Source organism: Solea senegalensis, linkage group LG2 (genome assembly GCF_019176455.1).
Source record: "Solea senegalensis isolate Sse05_10M linkage group LG2, IFAPA_SoseM_1, whole genome shotgun sequence".
NCBI lineage: Eukaryota > Metazoa > Chordata > Actinopteri > Pleuronectiformes > Soleidae > Solea > Solea senegalensis.
Window position 1 is genome coordinate 17209440 of NC_058022.1, and position 19970 is coordinate 17229409.

At 41.5% G+C, this 19970-nt stretch overlaps 1 protein-coding gene across 1 annotated transcript in view; it reads right to left on the minus strand.

Annotated features, from left to right (window-relative positions):
- Positions 1 to 537: 537 nt before the first annotated feature.
- The window catches only part of LOC122765206 (collagen alpha-1(IV) chain-like), a 37003-nt gene continuing 17570 nt past the window's right edge, over positions 538 to 19970 (minus strand). Inside the window, exons 2-52 of the mRNA XM_044019351.1 lie at positions 19718 to 19771; positions 17414 to 17503; positions 17276 to 17320; positions 17119 to 17163; positions 16959 to 17021; positions 16811 to 16864; positions 16610 to 16636; positions 16446 to 16520; positions 16263 to 16325; positions 15993 to 16028; positions 15856 to 15894; positions 15392 to 15481; positions 15213 to 15248; positions 15037 to 15096; positions 14846 to 14881; positions 14720 to 14764; positions 14587 to 14619; positions 13793 to 13862; positions 13638 to 13673; positions 13380 to 13526; positions 13160 to 13243; positions 12940 to 13023; positions 12506 to 12576; positions 12213 to 12404; positions 11608 to 11776; positions 11072 to 11164; positions 10614 to 10718; positions 10363 to 10460; positions 10110 to 10260; positions 9887 to 10000; positions 9327 to 9494; positions 8353 to 8442; positions 8096 to 8248; positions 7897 to 7995; positions 7639 to 7728; positions 7337 to 7476; positions 6859 to 6985; positions 6693 to 6773; positions 6128 to 6226; positions 5436 to 5486; positions 5157 to 5342; positions 4910 to 5043; positions 4694 to 4766; positions 4525 to 4596; positions 4071 to 4199; positions 3862 to 3960; positions 3571 to 3783; positions 3297 to 3474; positions 3093 to 3207; positions 2802 to 2974; positions 538 to 2246 (exon numbers count right to left, since the gene is read on the minus strand). Coding sequence (XP_043875286.1) covers positions 2165 to 2246; positions 2802 to 2974; positions 3093 to 3207; positions 3297 to 3474; positions 3571 to 3783; positions 3862 to 3960; positions 4071 to 4199; positions 4525 to 4596; positions 4694 to 4766; positions 4910 to 5043; positions 5157 to 5342; positions 5436 to 5486; positions 6128 to 6226; positions 6693 to 6773; positions 6859 to 6985; positions 7337 to 7476; positions 7639 to 7728; positions 7897 to 7995; positions 8096 to 8248; positions 8353 to 8442; positions 9327 to 9494; positions 9887 to 10000; positions 10110 to 10260; positions 10363 to 10460; positions 10614 to 10718; positions 11072 to 11164; positions 11608 to 11776; positions 12213 to 12404; positions 12506 to 12576; positions 12940 to 13023; positions 13160 to 13243; positions 13380 to 13526; positions 13638 to 13673; positions 13793 to 13862; positions 14587 to 14619; positions 14720 to 14764; positions 14846 to 14881; positions 15037 to 15096; positions 15213 to 15248; positions 15392 to 15481; positions 15856 to 15894; positions 15993 to 16028; positions 16263 to 16325; positions 16446 to 16520; positions 16610 to 16636; positions 16811 to 16864; positions 16959 to 17021; positions 17119 to 17163; positions 17276 to 17320; positions 17414 to 17503; positions 19718 to 19771 — 4857 coding nt within the window. The 3' untranslated portion in view covers positions 538 to 2164. The remainder of the gene's footprint in view (positions 2247 to 2801; positions 2975 to 3092; positions 3208 to 3296; positions 3475 to 3570; positions 3784 to 3861; positions 3961 to 4070; positions 4200 to 4524; positions 4597 to 4693; positions 4767 to 4909; positions 5044 to 5156; positions 5343 to 5435; positions 5487 to 6127; positions 6227 to 6692; positions 6774 to 6858; positions 6986 to 7336; positions 7477 to 7638; positions 7729 to 7896; positions 7996 to 8095; positions 8249 to 8352; positions 8443 to 9326; positions 9495 to 9886; positions 10001 to 10109; positions 10261 to 10362; positions 10461 to 10613; positions 10719 to 11071; positions 11165 to 11607; positions 11777 to 12212; positions 12405 to 12505; positions 12577 to 12939; positions 13024 to 13159; positions 13244 to 13379; positions 13527 to 13637; positions 13674 to 13792; positions 13863 to 14586; positions 14620 to 14719; positions 14765 to 14845; positions 14882 to 15036; positions 15097 to 15212; positions 15249 to 15391; positions 15482 to 15855; positions 15895 to 15992; positions 16029 to 16262; positions 16326 to 16445; positions 16521 to 16609; positions 16637 to 16810; positions 16865 to 16958; positions 17022 to 17118; positions 17164 to 17275; positions 17321 to 17413; positions 17504 to 19717; positions 19772 to 19970) is intronic.

Consider the following 19970-nt stretch of genomic DNA (forward strand, 5'->3'; position numbering starts at 1 on the left):
GTGTGACACCCACCTGAGTGACTTTGCACTCGCCGGTCAGAGGTCAAGGCATTGTTAGACATGTTTATGAAGATAGCCTGGGGTCAAGGCCTGTGTTCTTCTGTCGGGTGACAAGAGAGGAAACAAGGCACAGGATTCCGGTAACAGATGAAAGACGAGAGTGGAGATGAAAGCAGGGGTTATCTGGTCCTCTGCGAAGCGTATCGATCTGTTTATGTTTTCCTGGGGTGAGCGGGTTCGTTGGCCACAGTCCCAGTAGAAGTGCTGAGGTAGTGGCTGCATTGCACCGTGGGAGTGTTGCTGCAGAGGCTCAGCTCTCGCTATGTTACCGTGGAATAATTGCCAATGAAACTATAGACACTGTGGACTTGTGAATCAGCCGGATGGAAGGCTGTGACAAAATGAACCATGATCCCCTTATTTACAAATTGTGTGATGCTGCCTCCTTGTGCCCATTTGAAAGTATTGCATCAGAAACCTCTACATCCACAGAGGCAAGACAGAGGAGGAATGATAATAATTATAATAAAAAAAAGATAATTCTACAAATCAACTTTATTGCAGGAATTACACAGTATGAGATCTGGAAAATATAAAATGTCAGTGATGTATTCTTAGTTTTGATTGTTGAGCGGTTACGCGTTAAAAAAAGAAGAAGAAAAAAATCAAATGTGTCTTATCATGGCAAAATATGCCAGTGCTGTATTTACTTCATGGAGCATTTTATTAACCAAGCACAACAAATATAAACAGGTTATGGTCACTGCATAGTAACTGCTATATGTTTAACAGTCGAAAACTTAGCACGTTTTAGTTGCTGTGAAAGGGACATAGAAACAAATCTGTTCAGGAGGCCTTTCTTGTATTGACTTGTAAGACTGAGGTTACCTCAAAATACTGCATAGAAAATACAAACCTATTTTAAGACCATTTGAAACATCCAAACCTGCAGAGACACTTATAAATACAACCCTCCTCGCCTGTATGAGCTTAACTTGAACGTGCAGCCACGACATGATTAACCCTTTACTCTAATTAAAAAAATGTTTCTGCATAAAGTCAATGGGGAGAGCAAAAGGTAATTCACACATGGCAACAGTCGGAAGTACATGAGCAGAATAGCAAGTACATGTTATGTGTAAGTACATATATACATGTGCATGTGCGGACCAAAGATCGATAGATTTGGTTCACTTGATGTGAGAGGAGTAAATGTTTTGACAGTAAAGATCATTTTTTATTTATTTTCTTGTCTTTTCCTTTTTGTGCACTTGTTATGAATTATACCAACAACAGGGTCGTGCAACAATATACTCTAAACGCAAACATCACAACACACACACACACCAATTCCAAGCAGCCCAAACACCCATACATACTGTACACACACATATATATATATATATACACATACACACACCTGCCAATGCTATGTTAGTAAGGCGCTGGTTGTCGTCAGATGTTAAAGCGCACCGGTTTTGGATCAGTGAAATCGAAGTCCAACATATTCTCATACATTTTATAAATAGGAATGAAGCTAAAACACACACAAAGAAATTCAATAATAACCTGAGGAGAGTATGTTGAACTATGTTAAACAGGAATGCATTATATTTACAACAGAGTGATTGCTATATATATATCTGTGGTGGTCAACAAGCTTCTTTAACCAGTGGTAAGTCCCGACTTTTACATTAGTAACAAGTGATAAGATGTGAAACTCTATAATATGAATGCAGCTATATCTTTGGATGTTGTAGCATTTGTAGGAAGGGAAACAAAGAAACAAAATAGCATAAGGCAGATAAGTAAGATTCAATAGCACCTGACTTACACAAACAATCCTTTGAAGATGATCACTCATTTACCAGTTTAGTGGGCATGTACTCAGTGCAGTGGTAACATGGGTGCCATTCCTTGGAGACGTGTTGTGATCATGTTAGTGAAGTGTTTCTGCATAGAGCAAAAGGCCGCTTGGTCTCCGTGTAGTGGGCTTGTAAAGTTCGATCTCTGGATGTTTTGCAGACCACGTCTCTGCCCCTCTCCTCTCACACATGCAGGGAAATAGCACCATCCTTTCAAAGCAGGAGTTAAGGCCAAGTTGAGGTCGTCATTGCACACGGTATTGCTTGCACATTAGGAGAGAGGACTCCGGTGTTGGGCTTTATGTCCGCTTCATGCACACCTGACAGCGGCTTATGTGTGTTCGGAGACTGCCTGCCTTTAGAGTTGTTGGGACAGGTTTCCTGGGAAAACAGAATGCCATGTTTATACATTATATATATACAGTATGTAATACTTTATATTACAGTAATAACTAGGTAACTGTATGGCAACATTTTTGTAATAGTGAGGTTATTTCTTGTGTGATTTTCAGCTTGTGGTAATGAGGAGGTAATATTACAATAACGCCATATTATTTCCAAAGCAATATTCGTGTAATAGCTTGGTAAGATGAATTTCTAAGTGTTACTATCGGTGTAATACCCTTCATATGAAGTTGATCGTGAATCAAAACTAATACCCACACTTTTTCCATTGTTATTACCAAGATATTACTCAGTGATTACTGTAGAAATAAGATGGCATGACAAAATATTACTTCTCCATTACAAAATGATTACCATATTGTTTATTCTACTGTAATGTAAAGTGTTGCCCACTAAAGTCAAACATACTGTATAAAAAGTATATCAAGCCTCAAAATCAGTGACAGAAGTGAAATGTATGAAATCTCTTACAAACAACTGACATGAATGAACGCAAAGGTGTGAGTGTGAGTGTGAGTGTCACTGTCTTACGAAAACATCTCATTGTCTTCGATGGTGGCAAGCCAGAAGCTGTAAGAGTTGGCGTAGTAGTTGCAGGTTCCACGCCCGTGACACTCGATGAATGGCGCACTGCGGAACTCTTCCAGACAGGAACCAGGAGAGGCCAGAGCCTGACCTGAACCCTCAGCACCAGAGCTGGTGTGCTACACAAACACATAGCATGATTTAGTTTTCCATCGAATCAGGGGTAATCATCCCAGAATGAGCTTGTGTGATACAGACAGCTCACACGCACTGGAGACCTAATCGTGTTTTTCTTACCATTACGAAAGAGTAACCGATCCAAAGAGAGGCCCAGCCGCGAGGGCACGCAGGAATCATGATGGACTGACTGTGCACTGCTACCACCATAGCTGGAGCTTCACACACAGAACACCTGTGCACACACAGTTCCAGCACGTGAGTGTGGCACAAGTAGCATTCACATCTGATATGGGACAGTAGGGGGCAGATTTGTCAACATACCTGCTGATGAAGGGTTTGATGCTTTCACCAGTGATAGGTGCCATACTCATGGGCATGGGCTCAGGGGAGGTCAGCCAATAGGAGTAGTCATTACGAGAGGCAAAGTTGCACACGTTGTTGATGTTACAGAAGAGGAAGGGCATGGGGCTGAACTTTCTCAAACAGCTGCCTGCCGTACCTGTAACATGGCAACGCAAAACAGACGTTCATTTCATCGCATTTCTTTCTTCTTCTGTCTTCTTTATTTTGTTTGTTCACTTTTCATGTTTCTCACCTAAGTCCTGTCCATGAGCCCGTTCATTGCCTTGTACGTAGAGCAAGGAGTAGCCATCATATATGAGTGAGGTTCCCTCAGGACAAAATGGCACTTCCACAGTTTGGCTGTGACGTGTTACCAGGAACCCATGGTCCATAGAGGAGGGGCCGGGTGGGCCCAGTTGACCTGGAACACCGTCAGGTCCTGGGGGACCGGGGTATCCTCTGGGTCCTGAAGGTATTGAGTAATTAGTATATGATTCAACAACAACAGACATCACCTACATCTTCACCCTCATGAAGGTCTCACCTTGTGGCCCTGGTAGACCAAGCTCTCCTTTGGCTCCAGGCTGGCCGTGATATCCAGGGAGGCCATCTTCACCTTTTGGCCCCATAATACCTGTCACACCTGTTAAATATAGAAAAAAGATGAAGCAATCAAAGCATAGGTAAGCAGGAGAAGAAAAAAAATAAGCCGGATCTCAGTGGATTATAATATAAACATAATCAAAATATAACCTTGCTGTCCTTTGTGTCCAGGAAACCCAGATGGACCCTGTGGTCCCGGAAGACCTTGAATTCCTGGGAACCCAATGTCTCCTTTTACAAAGGTGTGAGACCCAGGAGGACCAGGAGGGCCTTCATTACCTGAAATATACACAACATCAACCATGTTATTATCTACAGAATTAATTTACCTCCAGAAGATGATAGGAATTCTACTTGCTCTCAAAGTTACCAACATTAAATACGACAACCTATTAAATCTAACAGACTCAAAAGAAAAAAATCTTGGTGTATTGAGTTATTTTTCAAATATCTATTAGCATTTAAGTACCAAAAACAAATAAGATAAAAATAAAACTTCAACAGAAAAAAGGTCAGACAAGGGGCATGCGTGACGTGATGGTGATTATTACACTAATTAAGTACTACCTTTGGATATCATCTTAAATTTTCACATTTGAATTACCTTTTTCTCCTGGGAATCCTCTGTCTCCAACCTCTCCTTTGAAACCAAAATCTCCACCACTCCCCTTTACACCTAGAGATGGTATTCAACACAGTTTTACCGGTCAACTGTCAATCTGAATAAAACACACACACACACACACACACATACAGATATAAAGCATACATACCTGGAAAGCCAGGGACACCCTGTAAACCTCTTTCTCCCTTCTGTCCATCAACACCTGGAAGACCAGCTTGTCCCTAGACAACACACACACACACACACACACACGCACACACACACACAAAGCAACATAATGTCAATATGTGCAACATTAAAGCAAATCTCACCCTTGATGCATCAGATTAGTGTTATGCTGATGAAGAACAGCCTTGAGACATACAGGAAATCCAGGAGATCCAGGGTCCCCCTTCTGTCCTGTCTCTCCCTGGAAACCAGGCGGACCCTGATCTCCTTTATCTCCCTTTTCTCCAAATCTGCCCGGCACACCACCAGGTCCTGGTGACCCTGTGGCTCCTGTTCCACACAGACACAAAACAAACCCCTTTAAAAATGAAATACAATGTATTTTGTGACAGCGGTCCTGCAGCAGGTCCGCATGTGCCAAGTAAATTGACATCATATATTACCTGCTTCTCCGGGTTGTCCTGTCGCTCCCCTGTCTCCTTTGGGACCCTCTAGAGAGATACCTGGGAGTCCTATCTCTCCTGGCTCACCCTGTGGTCCCAGTGGGCCTGGAAATCCCTTGTCACCTTTGATACCAGGGACACCTGGTTGACCTGGAGTGCCAGGGAAGCCAGGGATGCCTTTGTCACCTGGAAATGGAAATAAAAATGTCACACAATGGAACTCTGTTTAGCTTTCAAAAATAGATGAGTGATATGAAGCAGCAATAAAAGGGCTCTCACCTTTGATACCAAGAGATCCAGGTGGCCCAGCAAAACCTCGGCCAGGTAAACCTTGAGAGAGAAAGAGAGAGGGAGAAGAGAGAGAGAGAGAGAGAGTGAGACTCAATTCATTTTATTTAATGTTTAGATTTTCAGTGATGGGTCCGCTATTTTTAAAATTAAATCTGATTAACTTGGAGTCACACAGATCTAGCTGTAGATGTTTAAACTCATCCTGTTCCATCACTGAATGCTGTAGCTTTTATTATTCTTTTAGAATATTTTAATATATCTTTTTGCACATTTTGACACCCCTGTGTCTGTTGTTATTAGTGGCTATGGCTTGTGTTTGACCTCTCAGGAAAACATGTTTGTTTCCCAATAATTATGTTCCAAAAAGCCCTTCAGAAAATCCATAAAAAAAAAAAATGTGATTGCAATTCAGAGGTTGTGGATAGAGTTTCATTTAGGGTCCCTGTCCAGGGTGACCTTGTAGGATGTTCTAAAGGAAATTGGAAGACGATGCCTCTCAGCCCATCATGCTGGGTAATGACACTGCTAAGAGTTTGCCACAGTGTTTCTTCCTTAGTATTTCAAAACTAGCAGATGATGCCAAATGTCAAAACATTAAAAGCACATTCATATGTGAAGAACAGCTTATTGAGAAGCAAATTCCAGCAGTTTAATCTCCTGCCACATCCTCTTACACTAACCTGCGTCGCCTCTCTCCCCAGAGGATCCAGGAATGCCGTCCAATCCAGGCTCTCCCTTCTCTCCAGGGGGACCCGGCGTTCCCTGCAAGCCACCTTCACCTGGAAGAGACAGAGTTCACACACTATGTGTTAGTGTATAATAGGTTGCGAGATGCACACATTATTTCCAGGAGTTGCTCAGTACAGGTGAATCTGATTCCTGAAAAACATGGAAGATGATCTTGAAATTTCTACAAGTAATCCATAGAAATTAACTCCTGCGATTTCTTCGTGGTTTACTTATTAGTTTAAATTTAAGCTGTTGGCTCCAATTAGTGTGTCCTTGTATATATATATTCCTTGTATACAGCTTGTATATCTGTATAGCTGAGCTCAACACATGCAAGGACCACATGACATAAATGTCACTGAGATAAGGAAAACCTACTGAGAAAAGGTAGAACTGACAAGAACCAGCGGGACAAAAATGTATGTTGACAAAAAACAAACTGCTTCGAGTGCTCACCAATACACCGACTCTTTTTGATCTTTTATATACATATATATATAAAAAAATATTACTTACCAGGCCGGCCATCATGACCAGGTTCTCCTGCAGAGCCAGGAAGCCCAGGAGTCCCCTTCTCACCTGGTCTACCTGGCTGACCTGTACAACATTAACGCCACAATGAGAACTCCTGTGATTACTACACCAATATTCCTGCTTGAAAACAAATCCAGTGAAATCTGACCTGGATATCCAAGGGTTCCTTTTTCTCCTCTGGATCCCTGCAGTCCTGGTTTGCCAGGCATTCCTTCACCACCCTTCTGTCCCTTCTCTCCTGGTATTCCCGGAAATCCTGGTTGGCCTGTCAGACCCTGTGAGAGTAGAAAAATAGGGAGGAACCCTCAGTCAAGTCACGCGTTCCCTTCTTGACTAACTAGTGTAAAAAGTCCTCTGAAGGCTGGATACCAGTCTCGATGTTTAAAAAAACAACTTGACAGTAAGTTAATTATATTTGAATATTATATTATTATTAGATATTTGATTCCTCCTTGGTTTAAATGTATTCTTAATGTTTGACATCTTTAGGAATTGTGTATAGATTTTTAACACAGATTTTTTTGATGAGAAGATTTCATACCAATGCACACATATATTCACTCCAGCGGCCAGTTCTCATTACAGAGTAGGTGAGCGTCAAGTTTTGTATAGCCGGGGGGGGTTACCTTTTCTCCTGGATATCCTGGAATACCAACACCGGGCTCGCCAGGTACCCCCGTGTCTCCTTTCTGTCCATCTGTGCCGCTGAATCCTGGATGTCCCGGTGTACCAGTCTCTCCTTTTGTACCTTTTGGACCAACCACACCTGCACAAACACAATTTAGATTCAAAACAATGTTGCATACAAACGAAATATCACACTTTGCCTTTTCTTTCCTTGCTAGAATAAATGTAATGCTTTCACACATGTGCGATTTTATATTTCACTGTAGCAAATAAAAATCTAGTCATTTTGTTATTTCTTTACCTGGTATTCCCATTTCTCCTCCAGAGCCCTTCTGTCCAGGGAGTCCAATATTGCCAGGCTCTCCAGGAAAACCAGGCTCTCCTTTCTCACCTAAGGCATATTAGTGAGATCAAGAAATTAATATTTCATTCCTATTCATTTTCTTTGGATAACAAAGAGTAGCCATTTTCATCAAAATAAGTCAAATCAAATGTATATTTTTTTCATGTGAAAGTAACAATAGCCTTTAAGCTTTGTTTATGTGTTAAAGTAGGTCACCTGGCTGCCCACGTAATCCGGGATCTCCATCTTTGCCTGGCATTCCAGGGTTTCCAGGAATTCCACGGTGGCCCTTCTCTCCAGCAAATCCACTATCACCTGACAGAAACATTTAGTTTAAAATGAAGCTGAGACATTTTGTCAACTGATCAATACACAGAATCATCAACAAGTCTGTTGTATTGCATCTCTTTTCTACCTTTGTCTCCAATGTCTCCTTTCTCCCCCCTCATCTGCACCATGTCGACTTTGCTCATGGTCCCTGGAGGTCCCTGAATACCTGGTTCTCCCCTTTCTCCATTTGGTCCAGGCTCTCCAATACTACCTCTTGGTCCAGGGATACCAGGATCACCTGAGTGGGCAGGTTGGAAATAAAAATGAATATTGCTGCTGACATAAGTAAAACAAAAAAGCAGTACAACTTTAAATAGATTTTCATCATTTTGCCTTCCTCACCTCTCAGACCTGGAGATCCAGATGTACCAGCTGGACCAGGAAATCCTGTTGTACCTGGTGTCCCCATGACCCCCATTTCACCTTTAGGACCTAGCAAACAAAATCACATAGTGAGTTTAAAAGAGATGAAAAAGATTTATTTTACTGTCAGTCATATTATATATACTGTAAATATAAAATCCAGCCTCTGGCTTGATGAACAGGGCATTCCAATGACTATAACTGTCCTGACAGATGTTTTTTTTTTTCTTAAGTACATAGAAAAAAAGATCTATTTCTCAAAATTCTCTTTTAACAAACATGCTTCCTTCATCCACTATGTACATTCGACTTGTTTTACTTTGTCATTCTTTTGTTCCTTCCTTTGAAGGCTTTTAATTTGATAACACAGATTTTCAGCAAAATTGTGATGACAACATTACCTTGAATACCTACTAAATAAAGTAATGCTTCAGAAATTGTGCTTTCAGACATGCTCTGAACCCCTCACATATTTCAGAGGCTGTCCATATTTTGTTGGCATAAAATGTTTTAGAAATTCTCCACTAGATCCACCAGATTCCATGTGAGATTCCATGTGAGAACACAGCGGGAGATGCTGAATAATACACAATATTTGGAGGTGGCGAGAAGACATTAGCAGAGCAGTGTCTGTCATGGCCGACTACGTTACAAGAGTTATTAGATATTGCTTAGGTGATGGTGAAATGATATCCACAATGTCTTGTGTCAATGTCACAATGCACTTTTCCCAACAACAACATCAGCAACAGGGTGAACAACCTTGTCTGAGAGCTCTGTTTGGGCTTTGAGGTGGTTGAGCTAAATGCATAAATATGATTTGACTGGCTGGCACCTATTGGTATATTTGCCTATTTACAAGCAAAGTAAAGCAACAGACCCACAATGGACTTCGGCAATGCTTGATGCCTCTCCGTTCAAAGGGAACGAGAAACCTTGCGTTAGTAGCTCACCTTGGTTTCCAATCAGACCATCCCTGCCTGGTAATCCTGGAGGCCCTGGCAGGCCTTTAGAACCTGGAGATCCTGGGAATCCTGGGAGTCCTTTCTCTCCCTGAGGCCCTGGCATGTCCAGACCAGAAGGACCAGGGAAACCCTGTTCTCCCTTTACACCCTCTCTACCTGTTCAGCATGCAGACATACAAATATAATTATCTGGGGTTTTCATAAAACTTATAAAAAAGTAGGAAATTCTATATAGATCAGTACTTCTCAAATAGTGGGGCAGGCCCCCCTGGGGGGGCGCGAGAGGCAGGGCGGGACAACTCATGCAGTGGTTTATACAGATAAATAAATAAATATTATCAGGTTCAAAATAGTATTTCAATTCAGAGGGTGGGCGTGACAACATTTCTGTCCTCTAGGGGGGGCATGACAGAAAATGATTGAGAACCACTGATATAGATAGAGTTAGATAATGATAAAGAGTGTCCATGCATGCACAATAAGTTGAAAGTGAAGCAACTACATAGGACTCAGTGATCACCAACACACCTCCAAATGTTTCAACTCACCTGCTGGTCCAGGCTCTCCAGGAGGTCCCTGTGGTCCTGGAGCTCCAGGTGATCCTTTTCCTGGTGCACCTGGCAAGCCAGCCAGTCCAGGAGCGCCTGGAGGTCCAATGTCACCTAATTTTGAAGACCACAGAAATACAATATTTTGTTTGGTACAGTATTTAAGAGTAGCCAGTTAAGTGTAGCTGGAATCAGTGCTTGTTTTTCCATTTGCCGACAGTACCTTTAGTCCCCTGAGGTCCTGGTAGTCCTGTTTTCCCTTCATTCCCAGGAATTCCAGGCATTCCGATGCTACCCTTCTCTCCCTGGTATCCAGGAATCCCTGGGACGCCCTGCAACCCTTTTGGACCAGGGAGACCCCGTCCTGGTTCACCCTGTAAGGTGCAGTCATAAAGACTCATGATTCCAGCGTCTTAAGTAATTTACACATTCCGTGAAAGCAGAATTAGTGCATATAAATGCACACAAATACACACTTTTTGTCCAGATGTACCAGGCAGTCCTGTCAAGCCGTCCTTCCCTGGTCTTCCTGGCTCTCCTGGTAATCCTGGAGCTCCTGGAATTCCACTAATTCCTAAAAACATGGGAACAATAATTCCTCTGACATCCATATTCTGTCCATGCGCTTGTATTATTTACAGTCTATCTCCATTTTCTGTAAGCATATCAAATGGTGAAAGTGGTTAAAGTGTGCAGGAAGTAATTCGAACAACATGGATAAGCATACCTTTCGGACCGGGTTGCCCTGGAAAACCAATCCCAGGCTGTCCTGGGTCGCCCTTTTGTCCGGGGAAACCTGGCAATCCAGAATCTCCTGACAAGCCTCTGTCCCCTGCAATCAACAATATGCTGCATGAAAACAGGCCTAACTACCAACAATTTGAGCTTATGTACGTGTAGTAAAGACACGTAAAGACTCAGCCACTCCCTGTGCATCGTCACCATAACCATAACACACAAAGTGTGTGATGATCAGAATGGCTCCTACAATAAGCAATATCGCACTTGTGCGATAAGCAATATCGCACAAGAGGGAGTGCTGTTGTACTGAATATCAATGCAAGGCGAACTTGTACTTGGACTTGCTTCATTCACAACCTGAGAAAGCCTTTTGGATGAGAGGTAAAACATCTTTAACTTGCCTACAGCTAACTACTGAAGATCAGTCACCATGGTGTTGCTCACCTGGAAGTCCAGGTCTCCCGGTTTCACCCCGTGGTCCGGGTACTCCCTGAGGTCCAGGAAAGCTCACGCCCACACCTGGCTCACCCTTAGTACCTGGTGAGTGGAAAGTATGAATTATCCATTAAGACATTATAATGTCTGTGCAAGACCAGTGTTTGGTGAGTACAAATACAATACTGAGAGACAGTTTACCATGAGTTTGTCTTTCTGTTAGTGCTCGGCAGTATACCGGTTATTGTTTATTCATATACAAGATTGGTATATGAAAAACAAAACGTGGCACAGCTACACCACACATGCTTCGGGCTTTTAGCTGAAGAAGTAACTGTAGTAGTAATTGCAAGTATAGTCCATTTACTCCACCACCTTAGCAGAAAACTCATCTGAGAGAACCAAGAATGTATGAAGTTACATTAACAGACACACCATGAGTGCTCACTCATGGTTATATACTGTGAAACCAGTGACATTTTGCAAAACATTGTTTTTTTGGTTATACCGCCCAGCACTAGTATCTGTGAAGATCTTATTCCTACCTGGAACTCCAGCAGCTCCAGGAGTTCCTGGTCTCCCTGAGCCACCTTTCTCTCCAGGCTCTCCTGGTTGGCCAACACCTGGAAGACCAGGGGGACCTCTCTCTCCTGGGGGTCCAATAAGACCAGGGTCGCCATAAGGTCCACGGTCACCCTTAATGCCCTCCGTGGCCTAAAAGCAAAATTTGATAGAGAAGTTAGATATTTACTATTGTTAAGCTATAAATAAAAGGCTGACAAAGGGCCATTGTGACATGTCACAGAAGGAAAAGCACAGGTGCAACAAATGAAAAAAAAAAGATGGCTGATTAGCTTCCTCATTTCAGGGTGCATGCTGGCTCACTGCCACGCTGTCTTGACTTAAATGAAGTGAACAAAAGAAACCCACTGCTAATATGCTCAACAACACCTGTTACAACATTTCAAAATGGCTGCTTTGCAAAACTGTCCATGACAGTCGTGGGGGTTAAACGAACACAACAGGATGTTACAAAGCTTTGTTGTGTTAATCATGATGGCATCTTTAATTGAACATTCCCTGCAGCAAAGTTTGTACATTTGCATGCTTACAATGCACAATCTCTCCATGTTGCCAAAAAAAGACTTACAGGTTCTCCTTTGAGGCCAGGTACACCTGGGCGGCCATCTATACCTGGCTGTCCATTCAACCCTGGCAGCCCCGGTGAACCAGCAACACCAGGAAGACCTTTGTCTCCCTTCAGACCAGGGGCTAAGAATATGTCCCCTGGTTCCCCAACAGCACCAGGAGCTCCCATAAGGCCAGGACTACCTTGAGAACCCTGCAGACGTCAAAAAGAATATTTCAATTTCTCCATGACCCTCAGTGAAGCCGTCAGGACGTTCAACTTGGATCTTGAATCTCAGATGGAATTCTACTCACAGGTCTTCCAGGTTGTCCAGGAAAGCCAGACTGACCCTTTTCCCCTTTGCCTCCTACTAGCCCAGGAGGTCCTACCAGAAGATGGAGATAAAGATGGACATTTAGCAGTAACTCATTTAGGCACGTAGACATGGTCAAGATGACCTGCTGAAGTTGCTGAGACTAAGCATCACAATGAGAAAGAAAGGCGATTTAAGTAACTTTGAACACGGCATAGCTGTTGGTGGCAGAAACTGCTGATCAACTACGATTCCACGCGCAACCAGCAAAAACATAAAATGTCACGTTGAAGATGGAAGTCAGAGAATGACCACACTCGTTTGAGAACACGTCGTTTAAGAACAAGAAGGCCGTATCAGACATATCAAGCACAGGGCAAAACACTGAAGCAGATGGGGGTGTACAGTGTATAGTATGTACCAGATCTAACTTACCACGCTCTCCTTTAGGCCCAAGAGGACCAGGTAATCCAGGTGGGCCAAGTGATTCACACTGAACACAGGTATCTCCTCGGTCACCTGGTAAGAGGTATGCAAACTCCAATTTAAGAAAATCAAATGTATGGGTTCTGTAATCCAGAACTGTGACTGGATTGATTTGCCAATCAATTTATCATATACTGTATTTTAATCAGCAGTAAAATATTGTTGTTACCTTTCTGTCCCAATTCCCCTTGTAACCCTGGAGGTCCAGGTGGGCCAGGATCCCCTTTCTGGATGTCACACGCATCAGGGTCAACTGTCAGAGCAAAAACCCAACACACATGCGTACACATTAACACACACATTAGTTTACTTAAAGATAGCACATTTTATAAAGGTATTTGATTATTTATTATTATTATTTCAATTACATTAGGAACAATGGGACATACTTGGGAGTCCTGGTGGTCCAGGGGGTCCAGCAGCTCCTGGTTGTCCCGGAGGTCCAGCCAGAGATTCTCCTTCTACACCCATTTCTCCTTTCTCGCCTACATCGCCCTTCTCACCCTTCTCTCCTCGAGGCCCTTCGATGTGTCGCCCTGAAGTACAAGAAAAAGGTTTATTGTTAGTTGAGATAAGCTGGTATATGGACCCTTAAAGCACTGTAGTTACACAAATGACATTGAGTAGATATGTTTTATTCTATTTACCTGGTGGACCTGCTTCTCCCTGAGGACCAGGAAAACCTACCGATCAAGAAGAGACCCAAAGTGACAAAAACACAGATAAGTAGGTAAATGCATATGTGAGTGTGAGTGTGTATTCACTACATAATATATGGTGCCATAATATGGCCTCATTTTACCCCTTTCTCCTTGTAACCCTGGAAAACCAGGTGAACCAGGAGGACCAGGACGTGTAGAAGCACCAGTGTCCTAAAATGAAAAAAAAGATACAAAGATTTTACGCATCCATTTTTTTACACCTGTCAATTGTTATTGTTGAAGTAAATATAGATACAATTAAATATTTTTTCCTTGGTCAGATCAAATCTTTCTTTCATATCTGCTTTGGCCTGGGCTTCACTGCTTAGACTGAAAACCAACAGCCGGATAAGCAACAACAGAGTCTCTTAACCTTTTCTTTTTTTTTATTGTGGATCCCATATGAACCCACAATGTGACTTATTTTATTTTTATTTTTGTGAGCTGCCCCCCTTCCTGGTAATCACATCTTTAAAGATTTGTTTTAGGTGCTAGAATTTACATCAATATATTTGGAATAGACTCCAAGCCAAAGCTTATGTTCCTTATGTCAAGGAGTAGAAGGAGTGAAACAGTGAGCTCAGGAGTCCAAACAAGTTAAGTGCATGAAATACATGAAAATAGAGAATTTTTCATAGTGAATACATCATTTTTTTTAACTGAAACTTAATCCTCATCAGGCAAAAAATATGGCTTTAAGTTGAGCCTTTTTGCTGAGGTTACAAACTCAAGTGATGTCAAAAAACAAAAAAAACATCCACTTGACTTTGCATGTAGCACAAATGAGTAACTATGTGGCGACATCTGCTGGTGACATTCGAAATGTATCTTTAAAGCTGATGGGGGAGGGTGGAAATAAGAAGAGATTTATTAAAGAGGGAGTGAGATCACTTACATAACCTGGTGGTCCTTTTTCTCCCTTTTCACCCTGAACAAGAAAAAGAAAGTGTCTGTTGGATCATCACATCTTCAACATAATGACATAATGTTTCAAATTGAAGTCAGTTTTAAAAAGACAGATTAATTACCTGAGGACCAGTGTATCCAGGAACCCCTGCGTAACCTTTATCTCCCTGCGCAAATGTGGGTTGTACTTTAGATGCAAGTAAGTTATCAGAGAACACAAAAGTGATAATGTGACAAGCTCAGGTTACCTTTGGTCCATCATCTCCATCCTTGCCAGCTTTACCCTAAAGACACAGTAAATAAATTGGATTAATTAAGAGTTTAAACACATCAAAATGTAGTTTTAATAACATCTTTTGAACAATCATTCTATCGATTATAAATTTTGAATTTGTGTGTGTACAGTATGTGTGTATATATACTGTATATTCCCCCTTACCCTTGATCCAGGTGGGCCAGGTTCACCTTTGATACCACTCTGAAGAGCAGTGCAAATGCCCTGGAAAGGAAATCAAACGTTTTAAAAAAGTATAATATTTAAGTAAAAGATAAAATAATAACAGCAGAATAATGACAGATATGCATCTCAACACTTGCAAAATGCACGATACAGACCTTCTCTCCTTTCTCTCCTACAGGTCCTCTGTCTCCCTACAAAAATGAGAAACACTTTCAGAAAATTGCAGATTCTGGGGGAACTTTTAGAAATGTCGTCGTAAACAGACATGTACTTAACAAATTGTACATAAAACCATCACAGTTTCTGTTAAATTCGCATCAAACTCAGGGAATACCTGTGGTCCAGGTACATGCACTGTCGTACTTCCTTCCACTCCCTGTGGAGGTCCAGGGGGACCGGGTGGTCCACGAAATCCTGGGTCACCCTGCAGAGAGAAGACAACAATCAACAACAGCCACAGCTCAATACATTTCCAATGCATGAGCAATGTTTGTCTTAATTTGGAATAAAACAGGAAATGAACACAGGGTTGAAAATATTCTCCAATCGAAGATACAATATAAAATATTTTTTTAAAACCTATTAGGTAAGCCACAATTTTCAGGCATTGACAAAACAAACCAGAAACATTATACAATCCATTACAATGCACTTTACAGCACTTTACTTTAGTTTTTCTCTTTTAGAAGGAATATATCATAAAGCTTAGTTGATTTTCTTTTGTCATAAAATAGAGGAAAAAAATAGTACCTACACAAACAGCATATTACAGTCAAAACATTTGAATAAAACTCTCACCTTGTCTCCTTTCTCACTCACAAAAGCTAGTTTGTCACCCTGCGGGGAAACGAAAAAGGTTGTGACGACATCTCAGTTAATCAAGACAGGGGAAGTTTTATAATTGTAGAATGTACTGTATGAATGATTAGTCATACTTTCTCTCCAGGAAGGCCAGGGGGACCAGGATCACCCTGTCAAACACAATGATCAATTTAGTCAAACTAATACAATACAGTATTTAACTATTGACTGCTGACAATTAAAAAAAAAATAAAATAAAAAAGATAGCTGACAAATCAAATGCAAGCTCATGAAATTTCACTTTTTAATATTTGTGTGATTTTCTATCTTTTTTTTTAGATGCATTGGGCTCATGAGTAAGTAAATACAGTCTATTGCCCAGCACTGATCACAAAGAAGCTCACTTTGAGTCCTTGATAGCCGCGAGGTCCAGGAGGACCAATAGGTCCAGCAGGTCCAATTGATCCCTGCAAAAGAAAGTTGTGTGGGGAAAGATCTTAGAATTAAAGATTGTTAAAAAACATCTTTTTATAACACAATCGTGTCTTTTCAAGGGCCCGTCCAGTTCACATTGACACACGACGTACAGGTAATCCAAGTGTTCCAGGGAATCCTCTGTCTCCTTTCAGGGGCACAATGCCAATCACACCACCAGGATCACCCTGTAACAGAAAAAATACAAAAATAAATTGTTTATTTGTCACTCATTTATTTTGAGGATGGAGGCATTTTTTGAACGTTTTCAACGAACCTTCATTCCAGGAATCCCCGGGGTGCCCTGAAAAGAGAGGAAAGCGATCTATATCAAACACTGGAAAGATGAACATTTCCACTTTGAGATACTGCTGTGATGATACTATTGTAATATGGTTTAGTATAAATTTGCTTTTGTTCAGTTACTGAGAAAATATATAATAAAATCCTATCACAATAACTTGTCAAGCTTGCTTACTGGAGGCCCCTGAAGACCAGGAAAACCAGCAGTGCCATCCCTTCCTCTGTCCCCCTGGAACACACACACACACATCACGGCACAGTCAGAGGGGAGAAGACAATCTTCAGGTCAGAAAATAACAGGAATGTAAAAACAAGTGGCTTACTTTTGTCCCATTGCATCCTGGGATACCTGGTGGACCAGATGGACCATCATTTCCATTGATGCCCTAAGAGTGGGAGTGCACACAAAGACCATTGTTGAAAAACTCTCAGTAGCTTTTTGATATCGGGTTCTGCAGCAACAGGCAGATGTAAGGGACTTACTGGTAGTCCTGGGTTTCCTGGGAAGCCTGGCAGACCAGGAGGACCCTGCAACAACACAACCATATCAGCATTACTGTCTGCAAACAAGATCATCTAAAAGTAATTGAAATGGAGGTCCAACTCATATCATATCATATCATGGTGGTTATATACTTACCCTCACTCCTTTCAGTCCAGGAGAACCAAACTCACCCCTATCTCCCTAAGAAGAGATAAATGACATCACAACCATCATGATAGAGGAAAACATTTCCTATACTATAATAATCAATTCTGTGTGTGTGTCTATACTAACCTTGGGGCCCATTGCCCCTGCAGGCCCCTCAGGTCCGTGCATCCCTGGGAATCCCATGTTACCTTGAAGACCAGGAAGTCCCCGCTCACCCTGAGATGCACAGATTGACAGAATATTGAGCCAAATATTTACTTATTTACTTGAATATTTATTTATTAATTTTTTTTTATATTAGAGGGAACTTTTTAATGATCAGCCAGTGTGCACATGGGTTTCAAGGTGCTATGGCTTCCTGTCACAGTCCAAAAACGCACAGATTGAGGATTAGGGGAATTGGACTAATCCTCAATGGATGGACATGTTCATCTCCTGCTTCTACAAGAGCTGCTGATTATTCCGTGTGCACTTGTAGGTTAGGGTAGTATCTCGGTATCTCTAACCCTAACTCTGTGCTAGTGCGAATACACAGTGCTTTGTCATATTGTTGAACTGCTATTCATTTTTGTTTTCCTTCACTGTCTGCTCTAGACTCAGCCACCCACCTGCTTCAGCTTTTCCTGTAAAGAAACCCCTAGGAGCAACTTCCATCATTCTCAAGTCTCAGGAACAAAGGAGTTTTACGCCAAGGAATCTTTACAACCTGCCTTGTTCTGTGTCTGGGAATCCAGCTCCCCAGAAAAAGAAATAGATTGATGGATCTTTTCATGTAATGAAGATATCTGAATTTACCAGGAAATTTGGCTTTTGAACTCATGTGGTTTTGCTCTCTATGGTTAATTTAAACAAACCTAGAACAAAGACCATTTTAAGTGTGAAGTCCCTTTTTATACAAGATTTTAGTATCCAATAACACAACACACAGTAACAAAACAATGACCCACAATTCTAACTATGAAACAAAATCAAAATACAACATAACAAACAAAACAAATAATCCCTCCTTAAAACAAACAAACTAAGATGATAGTTAATAGGAATAAAAACTTGGGGTACTGGAGTAAATTGTTTTCCTTTTATGCAAGAGTTTATGAAACGTCAACCTTAAAGTAAAGTTTGTACACATATATTTCTAATTGTACAATTGAATGTCAAATATAATTAAGAGTTGTGGGTCACATGTCTGCAGAATTCAATGCTGTTTGTTTGCAATGATTTAAAAAAACAAATACTCATACCCTTAATTCTGTGTCACATGCAGTTCCACTATCTGCCACTAGATGGAAGCATTGTTTCACATAGAAGAGCCATACGTGAGATGCACTGCTTGTGATGAGTACAGTCCATTATCATTGGAACCATTGTTCAATTCCCTGACTACTCTGATTCATTGAAGGATTACCTTGGTAACAGTTGTTGTGAAACTCCTAAAAGATTAACATGAAAGTTGTTGTAGCGGTTTAGAAAACACACACTGGTTTGGCTACGCGGTCGGTACACCAGCTGTTGTAGTGTGAGCTCAGTGTTTGGTACTGTTGCTGTAAGAACGAGCCATAAATGACCAAACTGTAGCACAACAACTATGTCACTGATGCAGGAGATACGAAAACATCAGGTGTAACAGCGTGAAATGAATCACTTCACTGCAAACGTGGCTCCCAACATAAGACCTGTATGTGACACTCAAATCCAACCAAAGGTTCACAAATATATATGTAATTTATTATTTTATTTTATATTTTTCTCCATCAAATGGACATTGTAGTTTATACAGAAGAAAGATTAGTATTCATGTGTGACTGTGCTCCACAGCAGTATTTTCGCCTGTGAGCCAGTGTATGTGGGTTTCATTAAAAATGAACTCAACAATTCACCCAGTGTGATGACGTGCTGGTTTTGGGACAACAATGGAGGTCTTGACACAACGAAATAAGCTTTATGTGGTTGTGGCTACAAACAAATTAAATTTTAGTTGGAAACATTTCATGTTTTTGTAGCTTTGGCTGACGATGATTTAATACATTTATATTATTTGTACATTTCTTTTGGCATTTATACAGCTACCACGATGTACACTGTCCTTAGAGAAAAGACTGTGGTCACAGGAAAAGTATTTATGCCCAGTACTAACTCTTTGTGGAAGAGTGCTGACAGCTCAGGGGCTCATGGCCAGATCATGGCTTGTGTCTCCACCACTTGTTCATCTGATGGGAATAAAGCCTTCAGGCCAGCTGTGTGTCTGGACATGCTCTAATTCACACTGATCTCTGTTCCTGTGCTGGTCTTTGCCCTGTGACTGAGGCTCATTCACTGTTTTTCCACCCAGACCTCATCTCTAGAACTGACCCTAATATACAACATAGAACAGCAAGCTTTGTAACAGTTATCAACCAACTGACCTAAGTGGTTCATGAGACCAAACCTCACCTTTGCTCCTTTCACACCACTGCAGTCACATTTTCCACACGATGTCCCACATCCCTGAGGAGAGAAAGAAAACAAAAGATTATTCCAATGGACGATAAACATGTGAGGAGGAGCACAAGTAAGAGCAGAATATACCAGCTGGACAATACAGCAGACACCTTGCAAGGGTGTCATCCATCAGGTGCATCATGTGCTCTGCAATCCTATCCTTCTTTTATAGCAAGCTGGGGTCCTGCCCTTGTCTCATGGGTAA